This window comes from Pagrus pagrus (genome assembly GCF_965226575.1).
Source record: "Pagrus pagrus genome assembly, chromosome: 8".
Lineage (NCBI taxonomy): Eukaryota > Metazoa > Chordata > Actinopteri > Spariformes > Sparidae > Pagrus > Pagrus pagrus.
The window spans coordinates 9,689,860-9,711,588 of NC_140192.1; the positions used below are offsets into that span (position 1 = coordinate 9,689,860).

At 40.6% G+C, this 21,729-nt stretch overlaps 1 protein-coding gene across 3 annotated transcripts in view; it reads right to left on the reverse strand.

Annotated features, from left to right (window-relative positions):
- Positions 1-1,383: 1,383 nt before the first annotated feature.
- Positions 1,384-21,729, reverse strand: part of sh2b3 (SH2B adaptor protein 3) — a 54,922-nt gene continuing 34,576 nt past the window's right edge. For all 3 annotated transcript variants that reach the window (XM_084359912.1, XM_084359913.1, XM_084359914.1), the window contains exons 3-8: positions 13,181-13,282; positions 11,996-12,084; positions 8,074-8,165; positions 7,272-7,486; positions 6,831-7,008; positions 1,384-6,687 (exon numbers count right to left, since the gene is read on the reverse strand). In XM_084359912.1, the coding sequence (XP_084216038.1) occupies positions 6,329-6,687; positions 6,831-7,008; positions 7,272-7,486; positions 8,074-8,165; positions 11,996-12,084; positions 13,181-13,282 (1,035 nt within the window). In that variant the 3' untranslated portion in view covers positions 1,384-6,328. The remainder of the gene's footprint in view (positions 6,688-6,830; positions 7,009-7,271; positions 7,487-8,073; positions 8,166-11,995; positions 12,085-13,180; positions 13,283-21,729) is intronic.

Genomic DNA, 21,729 nt, shown 5'->3' on the forward strand with positions numbered 1-21,729 from the left:
TAAATCAACAAATACAGATTGACTCCTGGTTGAGTAATGTTCATGTAAAACCAGTGACCAGCTGTTACAGGTAATCAAAATATGTATTATAAAAGATCATTATTCATGAGTCCACATCCGAAGCAGTCTTTAATGTCTGCTGAGCTTTGTCTCACTTTCCTCTTTTGCTTTGTCGTATACACAGTTTATCATTATTTTGAGTTACTGATGAATAATTTTGACTTTATTATTATTATTATTATTATTGAGTCCTTCTGAGATACTAAGTTCTCTAAGTTTATTTCCTTCAAAATCACAGAAAATGTTTCATTCTGCTAGTCTCGTCTTTATTTCAACATACCAAGTAATTGGCAAAATACTTGGTATCTTATTTTCAGATACTCAGTCATTATTTTGCAATACTGAGTCTTTATTTCAGGATAATGACTCATTGTTTCTAGAAAGTTTGCCATCATAAGCCAGAGAGAGAAGTCATCGAGATAAACTGACATTTTATGCTGATTAATTTGAGATAAAGTTTTTATCTCGAGTGTATTTATTATTTTGCAATCCTCAGTGATCATTTTTAGACAGTCATTTTGAGGCAAGTCATTATTTTGAGAAAGTTTCTCATTGTAATTTGCGGAAATGGGCTTCCGTACAGAGTTTGTACATTTTTTGCTCACTTATAATAATATATAATGTAATAATGTCGGTCAACATGGGAATATTGTAATCTTACTTTGATTTAATGTAGACGGACGTCGACATTTCTTCTGATTTCATGAGGACAGTGGTGGATTGTAACTAAGTAGATTTACTGAAGTACTGTTCTTACTTGTACTTGAGTATTTCCATTGTCCGCCACTTTATACTTCCACTCCACCACATTTATTAGATAACTTTAGGTACTAGTTACTTTGAAGATCGCACGCTGCATCAGAGCCAGTGGTGCATTTCTTTAAAATAATTATTTTTAATGGCAATTGGATAAAAACGTACACAGTTTCTAATAATCAGAAAAAAGCTTTAGCCAGGCTGATAATCGGTTGACCCATAATAAACCGTATATACATGCATATAAAAATGTAGGATTTACTTTAATACTTGAGTACATATATTACCGGAAAACGTACTTTCAATACTTAAGTACATTTAATATACTTTTACTCAAGTGCTATTTGTATGGGTGACTTTAACTTTGACCAAAGTAATATTTTAACACAATATTTTTACTTTCACTCAAGTATGACTGAACTGTCATCACTCTGAACCTAATCCATCACCTGAACAGTCGACATGTCGTCGTGGTTCATCACATGCTCATTATTTTGTCCAGCATTAACCAGAGAAACATACACACACACACAAAACACAAACTGATCATGTGAATTTTTTTTTGGTTAGGTTTATTTTACAAAAAGTCAAATATACAGTTGATATATATTTAATATAATTTAGATGCTTATTACTGAAAAGGATGCAAACACAATGACAGATCTGAAAAGCTGTTGTGGTTTTCATTGGCTGCTGAGGGGACGTTGGGGTTGAACTGGAATGTTTACAGTGCTAAGTGAACAAACGGGATGAACAGTATTGAGAACACATTACATTCATCAACTGGACATTTTATTAAAACAAACAAACGGGGGGGGAGACTGAAGGTGTCGCTGGAGTGGATACTGAGGATTGAAGACACCTGAGGTACACTGGGATTTTTCTGAAGCGCTAACTCGATTCTTGCAGACAAACTGGAGTGAAAAAGCAATAGTGGTAGCCCTGGTTTTAAATATAGCATTTTCTTCTGGAAGCTTTGGCGTTCGTCAGATTTGGGTTTTTTTTGGAGCAGGTGCAAACACTGAATTCTCACTTAAGTCCTCCATCTAGAAGCCTCTGATCGCTCCCTGCATACATTAAACAGGTGTGAAGCACTGCATCTCTCAGATATTGCACTACACAAGTTCTGCACCACATCACATCCTGAGCTTTCAAAAAGAAAAAGGGGAAAAGCAACAGCAGCTTTCTGGCAAAGGCACAGTCATTCTCCCTAGGAAGAAGAAGAAGAAAGAGGGGACTGATAGTCAAAATAGTTGTTACCGTTGCTTTCCTTTAGCAGAAACGAGACACAGAGGTGACGAGGGATTTGTTTAGACTCGGACACATAAAGGCAGGAAGACCAACCGTACTTTTGCCAAAAACATCCTTGTTTTTGTTCCCCTTAAACACTTTGGAGATGTCAGTCTTGATCATGATGATACATTAAAAGAGAACTACACAACCATTGTAAAAATGTTCCTTGGTAGCTGACTTATTGCGCAACAAGAGGAGTAATCACAGCGGACTTACTCTGGTCATGGCCGTGAGGAAATGAAGTCGCATTCATGCATTTCTCTTAAAAAAAAACAGGAAACTACGATGATAAAGAGTGCAGGGAGACAGACAGAGTCATTAAGCACAAGTTTACTGAAGTTAAATCTTAATCAGCTGCTGAAGTTAGTGTTAAAGCAAAGGATTAGAAGACAAACAGATGCGTCCTAGCACGCTATTTCCCAAAGGCATCCTGCTGCTAATGGAAGAGAAGCTTCAGTTATTGAGCAAAATCACAGAAAAGCAGACTTTTCATCTTTGGTGTGTCAAAACTGCCGCTTTTATGCAAAAAGGAAGTCACTGTTCATAAGATATTTTGTGTTTTCTGGAACGAGAGATGTCACAAATCCAGTGTGGCCACAGGCTGATCTCAAGATGGAAACACTGAATGGTTTGGATCACTTTTTTTACAAATCAGCTCTTCGGACGCTTTTGAGAAATCTGAAATTATTAAAAAAAAACAGTTGCTTTGGTAAAGCCTTCATTTTATGTATTCCTCTAACCTCCAATAAAAAACATGTATAACGTCAACTCCTGACAATAAAATTCACACCTGAGTTGAGTGATGGACGGCTGTTATAGTCAGTGCAGCTTTAAAACTGGTGGTATAAACCTTTAAAGGTATGATGACAAACTCAGAAGGCACAACACATTACTGATCGGTCATAAAATCCAGTTAAAGAGCACAGAAACACGAAGCGAGAGGACAAAGACCACATTTTTGGTGTTAAACATCACATCACACACATAAAACCTCTCTTTTAAACACAGAGATCATACGTCTATTAAAAATGATGTAAAAATATATCATTCTGACAGTCCCTCCTTGGTTTTTCTGTCGGCTGCTGTGGTGAAGTTGTACAGAAACTACTAAGAAAAATAATTAATGCTATGAGTGTCAAAGAATTGGAGACATGATGCTACTCCAAGAGTAGAGATTAGCCTGAAGATGCTGTAAGAAAATAAATGTTTATATCTGCAGAGGCACTTCTGTCTTTCAGGAGTTGCATCATGTCACCGTCTTCTTCAGGATGTTAGATTATCAAGCCACGACAAAACTGATCCTCATGCTCCCACGCTCACTTTTGAAAGGACAAGATGAGGCAAATTTGAGTCTAAGATTTCGATTCCTACTGTTTTGGTTCGTACGTGGAGCGGTTCCTCCTCTCTTACTCCTTGGAGTGAAGCCTTCGGGTTTATGTTTTTATTGGGTGCCTATTTTCTGCTTTACAAAAGTCACCTTGAGGTGCAAAGTCTCATTTTGGTGACATAATACTTTTCAAGCCACAAAATCAATACAAATGGATCGAAATTATTATAGTGTGATGATTAAAGCTGCTGTAAGCGTTATTCTTTTACTAAAATACGTGGTAAATAGCTCGACATTGCAACAGTAATCAGTGTTAGAGAACTCGTGTCTCTCCTGCTGCTCAAGCAGTGAAAGAGAAAATACATTTTCAGGTATCCCTGCCCACTTTATCCAATCAGGACAGGATCCTCCATCGCTCCCGATGACAGTTTGTACTACCCAACAGGCCAAGTGACGAAAAATGTGGAAAAGAAAAAGAGGCTGCCTCGACAAACAGAAAGGAGGCGTGCAGGTGTGGAGGGGTAGAGAGTTGGGAGGGCGTTGCCAACTGCGAAAAGGACGGAAGTTTGCTAAAACGACGACAACGCTTACAGCAGCTTTAACATTTCCTTAATAATTTTAAACACAATTCGTTTTAAGTATTTGTTGAACGTGTACTGTGCTGCACAATAACCCTAACTCAAACCCTTGTGCACGTCGAGCTGCCGTCAAGACAAACATAAACTCCTGCACAGAGAAGCTTATCTTTTCTCCTGATAGTGGCCTCCGAACGACGTGTACTGGCCGATATGGAGTGCCGATCTGATACCAGTGCGTTAAAAAATATATTTAACAGCTGTATACTACTAGCCCAGAATAGATGTTACGCAAGTCTGTTTCCGTTTATGAATATCAGCTACAAGAACTCTGGTTTTTGAGACGCCACTGGGACACACAAGCCGGCTCCGGTTTTCTAATAAATGAATCAAAAAAATTACGTCCTGTGTGTGAACTGTGTACTTGCCGATACTGATTCAAGCACTTTAGACAGTATCAGGGGCATTTCCGATGCTACCGTCGGTATCAAACGCTAATGATGGCCCTTCTGTCAAACCTCTACATGAAAATGTATACATTAAACAGGGCAATTCAAAATTAATTTAGTGGCACAAACTATCTTTTGTGACTTGAAACTGTTAATATACGTCAGGAAAGGTGGCTTCGTATCAAGTGCTCTATGGTCTACGATCTATTATGGTAATAATTTTGTTGCAGGGTGCAAAATAAATAAATAATATTCAATTCTTTCTTTGATTACTTTGTTTTCACTCAGAGGTTAACTTTGTGCACATAATGCCTTTGGTGCTTGAAATGTAACGCAACAAAGACACTAAAAAAAAAAATCTTTTCATGAGTCTTGAGACGTGAATTCACACGCAGACTCGTGGTCGAGGACCATACTTGCCAACCCTGTCACCTCAAAAGTAGGGAGGATTTTCGAAAACCTCAGCTGAGACTTTGTTTCCTGCATTCTGGTGAAGTTTCAAGAATTAAAATAACAAAGTAAGTGCATCGCAACAGCAGTTTCATGTTAAATACTTAACTTTTTCTTTTGATTCTCAGGGAATGATGCAGAATAATTCACCCCTCTGGCATGAACTAATTTCTTTCATTTATTTCGATGCAGCAGATTTTACAAAATGCGTGCCCCTTTCCGTAAGAAACTTAAATTTGAAATCGTCTGAAATTTGCTTGAGTATTTCTTTCAGTGAGTTTCTCACTCATTGAGGAGGGCAAGGCGTAAAAGTACGGTAAACAACATGCTGCCGTCCAGAAAGGAAAAAGGTGCGAGAATCTGTCGTAAACTGGAAGAAATACAGGAGAATTGTGAAACCGGGGAGAAACTGGAAGAGGACATTGAAACAACAGGAGGGTTGGCAAGTGTGGCAAAGAACTGTACCAGCCTGAGATCATGCTGATCGACTACACTTTCAATCCTCTCACATACACTCCATCACGGACATCCAGATGAACAGACACACCACAAACAGCGACACGTTCCCGCTAACGAAAGCTGATCTGGAATCATTTCTGTATTTGCTTCGGCGAAGGTTTGAAGGAGGTGGTAGCACATCAGCTTCCCAACTGACTTTAACCAAGTTTTCCCCTTTTTACTTAATTTTTTAAACATTTTTCTACAAAAGAATCTGTGTATAGAAAAAATACACATTGTTTCCAAAGTGCACTGAAAGCATTGTGCACTTCAAAATATAATAATGCGCAAGAGGAGGAATATCTAATAGAGTGTATAGACACTCTGAAATAGAGTGTTTGTATAAAAAGGTGGGAGTGTGCTCCACACGAAATCTTGCGTGTGAAGATTAAATGTCTCTTAAATATTTTACAGGAGCACTTGATTTAACTCATTTCACAGGCAGTGCCTCCCCACCAGATCAGGTTGAGTGCCAAAGGAGTTAAATCAAGCGCACCCCTACAAATTCACAATGATCGAAACATTTAAAGATATTTTTTGCCCGGGCTCGAGGACAGCTACACATGTGGCTCTCTCTCTCTCACACAGAACAAATAAACGAGGATAATCATCACTGTCAACACTGTTATAAAACTCCCAAAAATACATTCACTGTGGACACTCAGGGTGGAGGTGATGAGGGTCTGACACTGGTAAACACACACATAGTGAGTGTGTGTGTATGTTTTGCGCATTCATCAGACAAAGATTTGTTCGCTTATGTTCATGAGTCTGCTAATAATCACTTTCATGCGCTCTCTGAGAGTCTCACACACCCACATGGAGCTGGGTGGGGTTATTAAATGTGTCAGTGTGATGTGTGCATGATCATGTGACTGTCAGAGGTGACGGAGGTGAAAGAGGTGTTTGACGGGGCGGTATCAGAGCAACATGTACTGGTTGTCTATGGCCCGCTTGCGACCTCGCTCAGGCTCCAGCTCATAGTCCGAATCCCTTGGAGGGATGTGGGGGTTGGGGTGGCGAAGCAGGGGTCTCCTCCCCATCGATTCACTCCGACGCAGAGGAGCGGGGACTGACGGAGGAGGATTGGGAGCGGGGTTGGTGCGAGTGAATGGGTGGTTCCCCGACTGGAAAACAGAGCTGGGACTGGAGGTGGTGCTGGTGGAGCAGGAGGAAGGGGGCTGCCTGGAGCTGCCGGCAAAGCTGCAGTGAGCCAAGCTGGGCTCAGAGCTCCACCGATGGAGGGAGAATGGGACGAGGAGAGCGCCTGAGAGCTGACCTGAGGGGGGGGAAAGGAAAATTGAGTTTTGGTGACAACTTCAACAAAAAACTGCAACTTCCTTGGCATTTCTGCTGCATACCTGCTCACACAACAACACAAGATCCATAGTTTTATATTGAACTGAGAGGTGAAAGTCTCACCCTGTGATGGAGGGCTGGAGCCCGCCACTACAAAGCTGGACAGTGTGACGGCACCCGCCGCTCCACACTCCAGCGGGATGGGGAAGAGGCGGAAGTGGCTGAGCATGTCCATAACAGAGGGGAAGCGCAGGTGTTGGACCCGACACTGACCCCATTCTGTTAGAGAGAGGCGCAGGTGCTGTGGAGACAGACAGGCGGAGGCGTCAGGAGAGAAACAACATGACAAATTTTCACACTGTTTGAGTTCGAGCCAGAGCTGATTGTTGCCCCTCCACTTCTTCACCCTCGTTTGTGGTCTTTCCCATCAGCTGTATATCTGCATAATGCTTCCTCTTTTAAGTGTTTGAAGTACGCAGAAGAATCATTCATTCATGTTAATAAAATTCTTTGGTGAACCACATGAACAAGCCCTCTTTCTTGATCAGACAGTGTGAGACTTACCTTTGCTTTTCCCTGGTAGTTAAACGTGAGGACGTAGTCTCCTCTGCGTGTCTCACTCTGTCGGACCAGAAACACTCCGTGTCCCTCCGGTCCAGAGCTCTGAACCAGGTAGGCTGCCTTGACGCGGGATATGGGCCCGTGGAACCAGGGGTAGGAGAACAGGAAGTGATCAGTCTTCTGGCTAACCTGCTCCGGCAGGGAAAATGTGACGGGACCTGGATGGATGAACAGAGAAACTAAAATTAGTTCTTCTAATCAACGTTTCTGGATAATAATGAATTAAATAACAACATGTCCTGTAAAAGGTGCCACCTGTAGTGACGAACCCACACGCCACAGGGCGTTACAACAACAGACCTCAGACAAGATGCAAACAAATAGTTTATCCGCAAGGTAACAGCGATAAAATTGTGTAATAATCCCTTGAGGGAAACTGCAGCATAAAGCTTGAAGAGCAACAGGAAGTCAGTCTGCACGCTGTGATGACTGTTTAGAAAGGACAGTTTTGGTAACAGTTTACCATCCGCCGTGTTGCCATGTTCCTAGATCTTAGCATTTGCTCAGTTGCTCCTCATTGGCTGCACCCAATTCATTAACTGTATTTATTTAAAGCAGAGAGGCTGTTTGAGAACACTTTGTCCCAGACCAGGACAGACATGTGTGGACATCTTATCTCTGGACACGAGGATGTCAAGATTTAGATTGTAAACCTGCAGAGTTTTAGGAGGACATTTCTGACATGACGACACAACTACAGCCTGATTGTTGGACAGAAGTTTCGTCCCCTCATCTCACTACTCACTTTGACTCCCCAACTCTGAACTCCCTCGGTGATTGGCTGGAGCAGAGCCGTCAGCTGGAGAGGGGAGGGGCTCCAGATCAACACTGCCCGACCTGAAGGACAAGAGCAGATTCAGATTACACACACACACACACACCACAACACTTGTACTGTATGTTTTTGTCATCTCAGGCCACCTGAGGAGGAAAATAGGTCAGTGTCATGATTATTTCATTACAGTTGTTCCCTGTTTGTGTTTCACCATCCAACTTATAAAAAAGCTTCATCTCTGCTTGTGCTCAAAATCAGGATCTTTTTTCTGTTCTGTGGTAAAAGGATATTTTAGTTGCCAAAATGTATTAACTCTAACTATGTGTGTGTGTATGAGTGTGTGAGTGTGTGTATGAGTGTGTGAGTGTGTGGTGGCTCTAGTGAACATTGGAGGAAACATCAGGCTGAAGGAACACAAAGACACCGAGCACAGACAGGAAGTGAGTCCAGTTCACCAGTTCAGATTTGAACTAAGGCTTACTGTTCTTCTCTTTCATTGCTCTCACACACATGCACACACGCACACGCACACACACACGCACACAAGCACAAGACATACAGAGGGTATGTGTGTACATACACAGATGAGAACGGGAAGGTTAATGCGGGAAGCCGGACCAAATCCTGCTAAAGTGCTGACTTGAGTTTGCAGCGCTCTGAATAACAGGAAGACAAGTCTCCTTTCTCCTCACTGTGTGTGTGTGTGTGTGTGTGTGTGTGTGTGTGTGTGTGTGTGTGTGTGTGTGTGTGTGTGTGTGTGTGTGTGTGTGTGTGTGTGTGTGTGTGCGTGCGCTCTTGTTCTTCTATCCGTGTGAGAGTCACTTCACCTTTTATGATTACGAAGTGTTTACATTTCAGGCAGTCAGCAAAGCTTCAAGGATTACGGTTAAGGGCTCAGTATGCTCGAAACAAACTACACCTACACATCCGACCACATCTTAAAGGGAAAAGTGTTTATACTCTTTCCAATTGGCCCAAAAGCCTGGCATCACAGCCTCCTCCTGGCTCCCTCATCTCTCTTTTGTTGAATCGACATGATGAATCATACAGCGTGGACAATGGCCAACACTCCAGGACAAAAGTCCTTTATGACAGCAGACCTTTTGACTTGTCATAGCATGAAACTCACAGGTGTTAGTAATAGCATTAACAATGGAAATCAGCTATCTTTCATTTTATTATTTACACTTGTGCTTTCATACTGTGACATGTTGTAATGTCTTTTATGAAAAACATTTTGCACTCTGTTTGTTGACGCGAAAAGCGAAGAAAAAAGCTGTGAGAAGACGGACAAAGAGCCTTGAGGGAGAACTTCAAACTCTGCACACCAGGCGACTGTTCTTCTGGAAAGTTACTTTGATTTTTTTGTTTTTTTAAATCATTTTTGGGGTTGTTAAGCCTTTATTGGAATAGGAGACCTCTGAGACTTGGACAGGAAAGGGGGGACAGAGAAAGGATAAGACATGCAGCAAAGGGCCGCAGACAGGAATCAGGCTTGGGTCACTGCTGAGGACTCCCCAAATGCTAGAAAAACTGATGAATGCCATCATCCTATTCAGACGTTGGAAACGTGTGTGTGTGTGTGTGTGTGTTTGGAGCTCTGAAATGCTTTTAGTAGGTAATCAGACCAAAAACAGGGCTGCGCTAATGGGAGTGTGTTGTTAAAGTAGTGATAAGACATGAAATGTGATCCAATAAATCCAGTTGGAGTAGCAAATTCATGCAGTGGAGAGATTATCAGATGCCAAAACACTGCAAAATGGTTTATAATACTCAGACAGGATGTTTTACTATTTCATCTTTCATCACAAACCGTAGAAATACGGCATTAATGTTGCAAATCCACCAGGAATGTGTACTTGCATTTATGTGAGTGGATGGTGTTGAACGTTTTTGCCAGACGACAGTACGTTTTTTGTCAGTGCCTCCTGCGTCGGCGCCCCTGCTGTGTTGACGGACTGACTCCATTCGGATGAATGAGGGGGCTGCGCAGGGTTAAAGTCAGTCCGAATGAATCCTTAAACACGCTGACAAGCACATAGTTTGAAGCATCCTGAGGCATTTAGAGTAGAGTTAGTTCAGATACGGAGAGATACGTTAAGTTAATGGCATTCCTCCCTCTGACCTCAGCACAAATGTGTTAGAAACGAAGAGAAGAGTGACAGTTTTGAAGAATTTCACGTGTGTGCAACAAGAGCGGGGGCGATATATCGGATGATATTTGGGCCTATCTTAGCGTATTGCAGATATATTGTATCGGTGTACATGTCTGCTGCTACAAAATTAGAAAAAGAAGTTAAGAAATGCCACCTTGGGTTTGAGGCTAATTAGAAATGGTGTCACAAAAACACAGTTTGTCTACCAGAGAGCGCTGACAAGCTGATTTTTAACTGCGAAATGTCTGTAATGAGATGGTTTATGTTTTAAAAACTGAACTACTGGCCGATCAGATCTGCTGTCACGAGAAGCCCGAAATACGAACATCAGTATTCAGTCGGCCCATGTTTTAATAATAATATAATACTTGATGTAGGATGACAAGCCTGTGGTTTGTGAGGCAACTGAATAAACACTGAATTCAAACTTTGACCTCACTTCCACACTTGATGAGTGTTCACTGTACTGCCGACTACTGACTCAGAGTGTGCGTGTGTGTGTGTGTGTGAATAAGAGCATTCCAGACATCTGCAGAAATGAGAAAGGTCCTGAGATTCTCCCGAGTCTCAGACCTCCCCCACACTTCCTCTCACAGAGCAACACACACACAAATGCACACACTCAGATATGTACACTCTGAAGCTTTGGGTCAAACTTATAAAAGCTTTTTGGGTGTAATGTCTGCTGATAAAGATTATACTGGCTGTACCATACTGTTAGTCACACTGGAGTATTCGGAGTACTACTATTGAACCCTGCAGCTCCTTTTAAGAAACTTTAACTTCTCCCATGACTTCCAATGTTTTCTCTTTCTTTTCTTATTCCCTTTCCTCAGTTATAAATGTCCTTTCAGAGTCAGTTTCATAATGCAACAAGCCAAAAATAGTGTTTTTTCACTATTTTTTTTGACACATAATATTACTCTTCTGCAGTAATGGATTGTCTGATCTGCCAAAACAGCTTAATGCAGCCAGAACTGTCATCACCTTTTTATAAATCATGATTCTGTTGATGATTATTTTGTTCATAATTATGTTTTTCTGTGAGTTTTTGGCTTCATCCAAAGGTGGACAGTCCAGAGGTGACAGGAAATTAAATGAGAACGAGGGGGATCTGGACCACAACACTACCAGAACCTCCGCACAACTCTGAAGTCTATACAACTACCAAAAGTTCAGTTCAATCCTAAAACTTCATTTATTGCAGCTTAATCAAACAGAAGACTCTCCACAACAGATGTGTTACCTCTGAAAGCTTTAGTGCAAATATTAAGTTGACTGAAGACTTTGATGGATGATTATTTCCAGGAATAATCCAAATATAACGAGGCACAGCCCTACTTCAGTCTGTAGAGCACTCGAGCAGGTATGTTTGCATTTGTAAACACATACCTCGGCACAAGTAAACATCCAGCACGCCCACAAACACTAAAAACAGCCAAAGTCCAAGTGTTAAATATTTCCACTCAGAATCTAAAGGAAAAAAAGCTGCATGATCGGAGTCGGTTCTTGTTACATACTCTGTGTGTGCGGCTCAGTCAGACTGAGCTGAATTATTTATTTCATGACCAAATTTTGAGTTGGACGATCGAAGAAATCTCAAAATGAAAATGAATTCAGTCTTTGGATTGTCCTCACAAAGGCCAAAACATCTCAAAAAGTTGGATCACGTGTGATAAAGAGTCCAAATATTGAGGTTTCGGGTAATATAAAGTATTTGTTTCTGTGTTTCTCACCTGCTGCTGATGCATTCTTTTAGCTCTATGGTCCAGGAGCTGACCTGCTGGTCGCTGTCCGTCTCAAATATCAGACTACCTCGATTAACCTGCAGAGACAAACATGCTTTTAAATTATACATCCTGTGCAAATGCAAGAAAACGGAAAGACACATTAAAAGCAATTTTTTTCTAATGATAAAACAGTTCAATGCTCTCCATTGACTTTTTATCGCAAGAAGGTGCCTCCTTGTCACTTCCGTCTTCTAGCAAACAACAGAAACATGTGAAAGCTGCTGTGTGGTTGGACACAACCATCAGGGTTAGGAACCCAGAAAAAGATATTTGTAAGCTGCCAAACCAAAAAAATGAACCTTTAAGAAGATGAAACTGGAAACATTTTGTTCCTACATCGTGTCCTCTTTATGTATTTACTGTTTTGCTTTATAAATCTGTGACTGATGATATTAATTTGCTGCTGAACTCCATAACCACGTTATTTGCCGACTTTGCTAGCTTGATTTTATCTTCATAAGAAATCTCTGTGGTGTAAATTGCTAGCCAGTTGGCTGTGAGAGACCTAATATGAATCTGTTTGTTATCAGGTAAATTTACTTTTAATTTATTATGTTTATATGTAACATTCTGTTTCCAGGCTGCTGTATCCTGTCCAGCTCTGGCTGAGAGAGTCCAAACATGAATCTGCTGTTATCAGAATAAACGGCTGCCTGGAGCCAAAAAGTGACTGCGGTGCCTGATTCATCACACAACATAAGCGAGACGCTTTTTGTACATTTTTACAGGCATTTTGTCTTTGTTCGGCCCTTGGTTGCACATTGTGGTGCTGACTGTTTTCCCCCCCGGTGGGTGTGGTATTCAGAGTATGACGAGTTGCAGTCTTTCTCTATAATCATTGTTTGGCTGTGAAAGCCACTGTTTGGGAGAGAAAAAACTTCAAAGTTATGACAACCATCTTTCAATTGTAGAACGAGTGGGTGTTTGATACTCAAGAGACAACGTTTGGGTGGAATATCCTTTTAGTTTAAACCAGAACGGTATTTGGCGAGTTTTGTTATGAAATGATGTGACACAATGATTGTCCTGTTTCCTCTTTATGTTGGATTGAGGGTTGAGGATGTAAGCAATGTGGCTGTAAACTATAACTGGAGCCTTTTAGAACAAAAAGCTTTGAAAGCCTGTTTGTACCTTTAAAACAAACGTGTTTAAGTTGTCTGGCATCTCCAGCCGGTTGCAACGACGGACTTCTTGGATATCTGAGCAGTGAGTCGTCAGCTTGGGACTGGAGGCCTGAAAAACACAAAGACATGAAGACTGTCAGACAGAGCAGATGTGAGGCTCATGAAAGGTGACACAGAAACAGAACAAAGAAAGGGGTTAGGGTTAGATGGTTAGGTTAGGGTGATAAATGACTCCGAGCATCTTTTTCTGCATTTTTAATCTGTAAAGAAATAAAAACTTTTCATATCCGGCAACACATTCGCCGATACAAGACATACTGTGGCCAACTTATATTTCAGTCATGTTCTGCAAAGGTTTGTACATTTCTAGCCTGATGTTCTAACATAATTGAAAAAATATCTCTGCACAGCATCAAAGAGGCTTGTGCCAGCTGCTTGTTGCAACAAAAAACGCTTTACTGCACATGAAAGACCTCTGAGTGCGTTGCCACTGCAATTCATCTTATTTAAAGTTTAACAGTTAATCTATAGATGCCACAGTACACCACAGATATACATGTGTGCAACATGGATGCGGCCTATTTTACATTAACAAATGGGAACCAGGTGGTCCACAGGAAGCCTGGAAAGCAGCATCAGTATCTGCCAGCGTTAGTCACATTTGTGTCCGTGCTGTATGTGTGTGAATTCTCAGTGCAGCTGACAGTGAAGCCTTCCTCAGCGACAGAAAAGGCAGTGAGTCGTAGGGAGAAGGACATGATGGGTGTCAAAAGAGATATGACGGGCCTCCTGGTGGCTCTGAGACCTTGTGGCACACAGCATGAATTCCTCATAGTGTGGCTTGTACTCAGGTTTACTTTTCTTTTCTGCATATCGACCACCAACAAATCAATCAGTGACCCTGACTCATATGGAGATATTTTGTCCAGGTGTAAGATCGCTCTCGCAGGTAAATCTTAAAACCCAGCTGGACAGAAGAATGATGACACACACTCAAATTAATCATACGTCACTAATAAAAGCAATCCGGAGACTTCGAGCCCTCAGATACAACCGGGCGCTAAGAGAGCCATAGGCATAAACACACGCAGACACACACACACGGATGGATGACTCGGTCAGCCATGTGTACAGGCCTGTGGCATCTTGGGTCAGAAGTCACTACTGAGATGAAGCCTGGGTGACAGCTGATAGAAACACGTGGAGACAAGAGAGTCAGCAGCTCTTACTGAGGGTGTAAAAACTACCGTGTGTGTCGTATGTTAGCTTTATGTGTGTTTACAATTTATACGTTGTATTTTGACAGTTGAAAATACATCATGTGCTTTAACATATACAGTGTCATCCATCTGTCATTTTGTAATCAAGTATTTGTTTCCATCTTCCTCTAAATTGTTTAAGTACATTCAATTTCTTTTATTTTTCAAACAAAAATGGTCAAACATTTGCAGGTTCCAGCTTCTTAAATGTGAAGATTTGCCACTTTTATTTGTCATATATGATAAAACATTAAGAGTTTTGGGGTTTTGGACTGTTGGCTGGCCAAACGAAGCAATATGAAGACATCGGTTTGGGCATTTGTCATATTTTTTTTGACAATTTTTAGACTAAATCAATTGATTATTGTTTAAATAAAATGGGTCGGCTTGTTGTTGCAGCTCTACTTAAAGAAAATCTAATAATACAACATGTTCTGAAAAAATCATTTTGACCATGAACCGCAATTAATTTTACCTTATCACAATAATTAGATGGAGAGATGACAAATATCAACACCTGCCCAGGATTAAGTCTATCAAGCAGCAATTAATGTAAATCGCAATAAGGTTTCTCCCAAACACACACAGTGGAAGCTAACAAGCTACAGTTGGTTCAACACCAAACCCGGTGGGACAAACACATGCAGGAGAGCAGAACAAAAAGTGGAGGAGGAGGGGTGAGTAGCGTGAGACGGCAGAAGCAGCAAAAGGAAACAGACGAGACGGTGAAAGACACGGCGTTGGGTGGGAGAGAGGGAGGGATGAGGAGCACAAGAAAGAGCAGGGAGGACGGATTCCAGGGCTTTGTGCACCGGATGAGTTTGAGTCTATGTGACAGTGTGTGAGCCTGAGGAATGTCTATGTTAATCACACACACAAACACACACATCAAAAGAATAGATTAACCCCCCTACTCGAACAATTTCCTCAGCTTGCCAGTGACGTGAATGAACCCCCTAGCTCCTAGCGCTCTTTGTTTTAACCACAGTCTCTAATATTATCAATAAATGCAGAATGACGCAGAGATGAGAGGGATGTGACTCATTTAGAGAGATCTGAGTCAGTGAATAAGGAACTGACTAAACTTGAACTTCAACCAAATTGCTGCAACAGCTGAATTTTAGTCCAGGATGTTCAGAGAAATGTGTTTTTTCAGATTCAGGTGAAATCTGTCTGGTTCTGCGTAGAAAGATAGGGTGAGAAAGATGCAATCGATGTACTCTCAGAGGCAGATACAGAGTAAAAAACTGCTATCGGACAAAATACTCTGTAAAACACTTCGTAATATTCACAGTCACACTGAAGAATCTGCCAGGTGATTTCAAAGCACCAAAAAAAAGATTATGATTTTGCATAATCTGTTAGCAAGAGATAAGATTTGGTATCTGAAGCGTTCTGGTTTCTGTTTGTAGTCCGTGTAGTATTGACAAATCACATTTGAGTAGGCTTTGACTGTATGCATGTAACAGTCCGTGTGGTCTCAGAACCGATGAGCTATTGTCGGATGGCAATTTTGTTTTGTAAAAATGTATCCGCACTCCTATGTAGTAGGGTTTGGCTGTTAGACGATCCATCGGTCATCAACTTTTGAACCCTGTAACATCGTGATTTAAAAGGCGCCCCACCAGCGAGCACAACAAAGTAGTGCGCCCCCTCAGAGTTGCTGTACGGACATGTGGCAGAGAAAATGAAAATAAGTTTGTTGCTGCTTGCTGCACTAAAATTACGTCTCCGTGTCGCGTTTATTAAAAGACCTGCCCAGTTAGGTGAACCCAAGACGCCACCTCAACTATTATCAGTTAGTGTCTATTATTTTTGGTATTTGCCACAATCATACTTGTACCCGAAATATGAACTGGTGCATCTCTCGCAGAAGCCATCGCGTTTATTTTGAATGAATGAATATTCAACCAGAGCTGAAATTACCACACGATTAATCGATAATGGGATTGAAAATTAAATGCCAACTTTTTCAACACTTGATAGTCATTTTTCAAGGAAACCACTCTCTGTTTTGCATCATTAGAAGCTGAACATCTGAGTTTTGGACAGTTGGTTAGACCAAACAAGGCATGTGACAATGAAAGCTGATAGACAATTTACTAGGGAAAGAAATTGTCAGATTAATCAATAATGAAAATAATTGTAAGTCGCAGCACTGCATACAACAGATTTGACAACTCTTAACTTTGAGCGCAAACGAGTTTACTTTGATTTGAATATTTAGTCAAAATTTATTTCTATTTCAGGCGAGAAAACTAGCGCAAAGACACAAAGATAAAGGACGTGAGTAAAGAGTTTCACCATCAACGTCATAACTACACAGGATGTGTGAAAGCTAATGAGATCTGGAACCGTGCGTGTTTGTGTGTGTGTGCATATGAGCTGATAGTGACTCATTGAGAGGAATTCATTGTGAGAATGTGAATGAGTTTCTGACTAAGAGCATCTTTGAGGAACCATATGTTGCTGTGGAGGGGGAAAAAAGAAAAGAGAAGAAAAAAAGCAGGCAGCAGATGTCTGACTGGTTGAGCAACAACATAACAGGCTGATTTCTGTGAATCAACTTCAACAGGGGAACGAGTTGAAGCTCACAGCACATTTCCTATTACTGCAAACTGTCTGCACCACTCCCGAGACACGACAAACATTCAGAAACAGACACACACTGTGCAGGCCCTCACCCTTTTTCTTCCTCTATTTTCTAATCTGCATATATAATATGCACAATCTTTATGTATATTATTTCCGTAAACAACACCACCACACAATATGTGGAAACTGTTGCAACATTCATGAAGTGTGTGAACATGTTCATGTTTAAAAGTGTCTCAAGCAAGCGACTAAAAAGAGAAGTGAGAAACAACAACAACGTACAATCATCACAAAAAAGCAAAAATAGAACAAGAAACGACTGCAAGGAGTCACAAATCTTCATTAAAGACATGAAAGAGACCCAAAATGAGCTGCAGATAAAACAAAGACAAAGTGACCAAAAAAAGGGATGCAAAACGACCACAAAAAAGATACCAAACATGATGTAAAACAACTAAGAAGTGACAACCACAAAGGGACACAAAATAACTGCAAAAAATTACGAAATGTCCATAAAATACGCAAAACGACAACAAAAAATTACGAAATGTCCATAAAAGACGCAAGACGACAACAAAAAGTTACAAAATGTCGACAGGTTGCCGAACGACAACATAAAGTTACAAAATGTCTATAAAAATACGCAAGACGACAACAAAAAGTTACAAAATGTCGATAGGTTGCAAAACGACAACATAAAATGTCCACAAAAAGATGCTGATGTCTCTTACAGTCTGCGTCCAGGGGCCTGTTGTCTCATGATCTGTCCATGGCTGTAGGCCAAAGAGCAGCTATTCACTGATATTATTTCATATTAGAATATCTAAAGTTACTTTAAGGGCATGAATGTATATTACACTGAATAAACAAAGCAACCATCAATAAGAGACTTTATTGTTGCCAAGAACCAGGCCCCGGTGTGCAGGTGTGAGAGTGACAGGTTTTTGGAGCAGCCACTAGACTGGAGACTTGATCCTTTACTACAGAGACTGACAAAGAGAAAGGCTCATGTAACTTCCTCCACACACACATACACAAACACACACACTCTACAGGAGAATGAGAGAAAAAACATTCAGGCATAGCCACAGAGAGCGAGCACAATGAGTCTGTAAACACACGGTCAAAGGAAAGCTTTTCATTAAATCACTGCTCCCCTTTGTCACAAACCTCTCACTGTATTATTTGCGAGCAGGCCTAAATCTATGGCCTTATATAATGCTGCTGTTTTCATCTCGCAGCTGTGAGAGCATTGAAATGGTACCACATCTCCAACAAAGGTTACTACATGCTCATAGCGTCAATGTATAATTAAATGTAAACATTTTGTAGTGGATATATTATTAATGTCTCCTTCAGGGGGAAAAAAGCAAGGACGTCATGTCAAAATGTTCATTTCAGTAAATTATTGATGATTTAAAGCTGTGAGATGGATTTGCAACTTATGAGGAAGAGAGATGGGAGTTTTATCAGTGGGGGGGGGGGGGGGAATACAAACTATTTATCAGAAGCACAAGGAAAATGTAATCTTTCCGGGCGTCACTTTCCGGGCGCCAGGACGACCACGCTCTCTTTTGGGGTGAAAAAACACTGTAACAGTGCTGGCACCGAATTGAAAAACTAGCGACTAGCATGCTAAAAAGACGCTGTGTTTCATTTGGCACGTCAACCAGTACCAAAACACCACAGTTCAAGAATTTTTTTACTTCCTGAAAGAACTAAAGGCAGCAAAAGAAGAGATCTTTGGCTTCAGGGCATTCGCACAGAGAGGATTAAAATGTCAGTCAATGTGTGTCAGCTTTTGGCAAGCACTTCATCACAGGTAAGTTAATGATGTTACTGAGTAAACAACGTGTCAACTGTAGCAGCACAGGAGGCAAATCAGAAAAGAGTCTTTGTGATCGTGTAACTACAGTTTTTAGCTTTAAAAAATATGGCCCTACCATAAAATGCCTGCTTTTAGAATGGAGTTTGGTTCACAGTCTGTTCGCTCAGCAGAGGGTGATTTAATGTTAATAATCCACACAAATGGAGCTGACCTGCCTTCTAAAAATGAACCTTGTAAGCAGCATAAAGTAACGCAGAGAGTGGGGCAGAAACTGACAAGTTTTCTTGGTATTTTTTCGCGTAATAAGCACAAACATCTATCAAAACAGAGACAGCGGTACTGCTTCTCCACAGCGGTGTAAATGACTCACAGTAATGTCACATCAGACAGAAAAATAAAGTATTACTGACAAAAAAAAAAAGTGATGACAGAAAAACATCACCTGGACGTTCAATAATGTAGTTGTGTATGTCAGGTTAGTCCACTTTGATGGAGACTGAAAGGACACTTATCCCTATTTCAAGTTTTTCTATATAATGACGCAGATTGTCAACAACAACATTGTTTCCTGACTAGCCACAGGATCTGGGCAGAACACTAATACGACACTGTGTTTTACAGCTTGTTTAATGACTCTGTTGGCCTGTTTACATGTCAGGAATTCAGATTGTATCCACCACATTTGGTACATGTTCATGTGTGTTGATGACCTACTTCTACCACTAACACATGACATACGAAAAACCGCAAGATCTCCTTTTATTTCCCCTTTTAAGGGCTCTGAGGTGGAAAATCCTCTTATTTCACAATGTGTTCACAGTATCATATTTTCCTTATCAGCTTTTTTAAGCACTTCACTGAAGCCATAAGATAGTCAAGCTAATGTTTTTTAAATAGTTGCATAATTTCAACCAAATGAAAATATATTTAGCGTCGACATCAGAAACTTTGAGATCTTAACTAGAATCTGAATAATTGGCTGCACATCATGACACGGCTGAAAGTGGGATAGACGAAGTTATTTCATTTATTATGGTTAAATGTCAAATGTTCATATTCATATTAAAGTCCAGTGTTTCAAATTAGACGATTTCCTGCATTTTTCTTTGCTTTACATCATGTTACTTGAATATCTTTGAGTGTTGGTTTAATTTGAAGACATTAGCTTGTAAATTTTTCACAATATTTTGACATTTTGTAGATTGTGTAAAAAAAGCAATCGACACAAACTCATAATGAAAATATGTCTGAGTGGCAGCCCTATAAAACATTTTGAAAAACTTCCAGATTAACTGCATTCAGCCCGCTTCACTCTGTTCAATCTATGAAAGGTGTGAAACTGATGCTGATCTTTCTCAGTAACAATATGGCCCTGTGACGACTTTTCAGTTTTCACTCTGAGTTCTTTTCAGACTGAGTCAACTTTCACTACTACGTTTCAAGTTCATCACACACACACACACACACACACACACACACACGCACGCACACACACACGCCTGATATTGTGAATATGAGAAGCAGATGTCCTTGCATTGTTTTTCATTACTTATTTACTAATAAATTTTTTTTGGTAGATGTAAACTACACAGTTTTGTACTGGATTTATTATGTTGTGAACATACATTTCCGAAGAAGGGTAATTTTCTCTGTCTTTTAGGTGCCTTTCATAACACTGGGTCTGGAGCAACAAACTTGAAAAATAGCATTTTAGGCTAATTCTGGCTCATCGCTCACTGAGTGTGACTGTTGTTGCATCATTAGGTCAAATGGAAATATATTAGACATCTTCTGCATCATTTCATCTGAGGATTTGTTGCATTTCGCTGTTTTGTACCCTTATAAACTGGATTTTGGATGGACTGCGGTGACATTTGTTATGTTTTTGAACTTTTCTAGACTAAATCAATCAATTAAGGTAATAATGATTAGGAAAATTAGTAATTTTTTAGTTGGCAAAAAGTGCCAAATAAACAAAACTACTGTACTACTAAAGCACTAACTTAGATGACTGAACATTATCCCTACCAAATAAACAAATAAAATCATAAAATCATAAGACAAACCAACAGAAACATTTTAGAGCACTAAAGGTTCACACAGGTTTACTCTACACAGCCATAAACAGATGATGAAAGTAGCACACAAACAAACTGAGACATGGCAACAGATGCAACCATGCGACAACCACGCATCCACACAGTCACAAACACGTCTACAGTTTGAGCGCACACACCCACACACACGGGTGACACACAGGATGTTTGGAGTCCAAAACGATCTTCCCAGGGTCCCTCTCTCTCAAGGCCGCCGCAACTGACTGACATTCAACATTCCTCTACCCCTCCGAGGGTCGCCCCAGCCAACGCTGTCCGGGGTGCAAGTGTGTGTGTGTGTGTGTGTGTGTGTGTGCGTGTGTGTGTACTGGACTGAACTAAGGCTGGTTTCTTGACAGAGTTTGGAAAGTGTGTGTGCACAATTATCCTTCACAAAACAGAGGTTTTAAAGACTTGCAGCACCACCCATCAGGGCCTCGTCAGACGGCGGAGACCTTCACCAACACATCTGTCTGCGCTCCTCCTGGTTTCAAGTTCAAATCATTGATGCATTTCTATTCCTGCATGCTCAAAGCATATTTAAATTATCTTTATTCCTTTTCTTATTGTCAACAAATCTAATGAAAAGACCAAAATCAACATTAAAATCAAATCAATTGTATTTATATAGCCCAAAATCACAATCCCATTTCCTCAGTGGGCTTTACAATCTGTACAGGGAACGACATCCTCTGTCCTTAGACCCTTGAATCGACATTGCATTGACAGAATATCTGATACAATTTATATAATATATGTAAAGTACGAGGATCCAGGA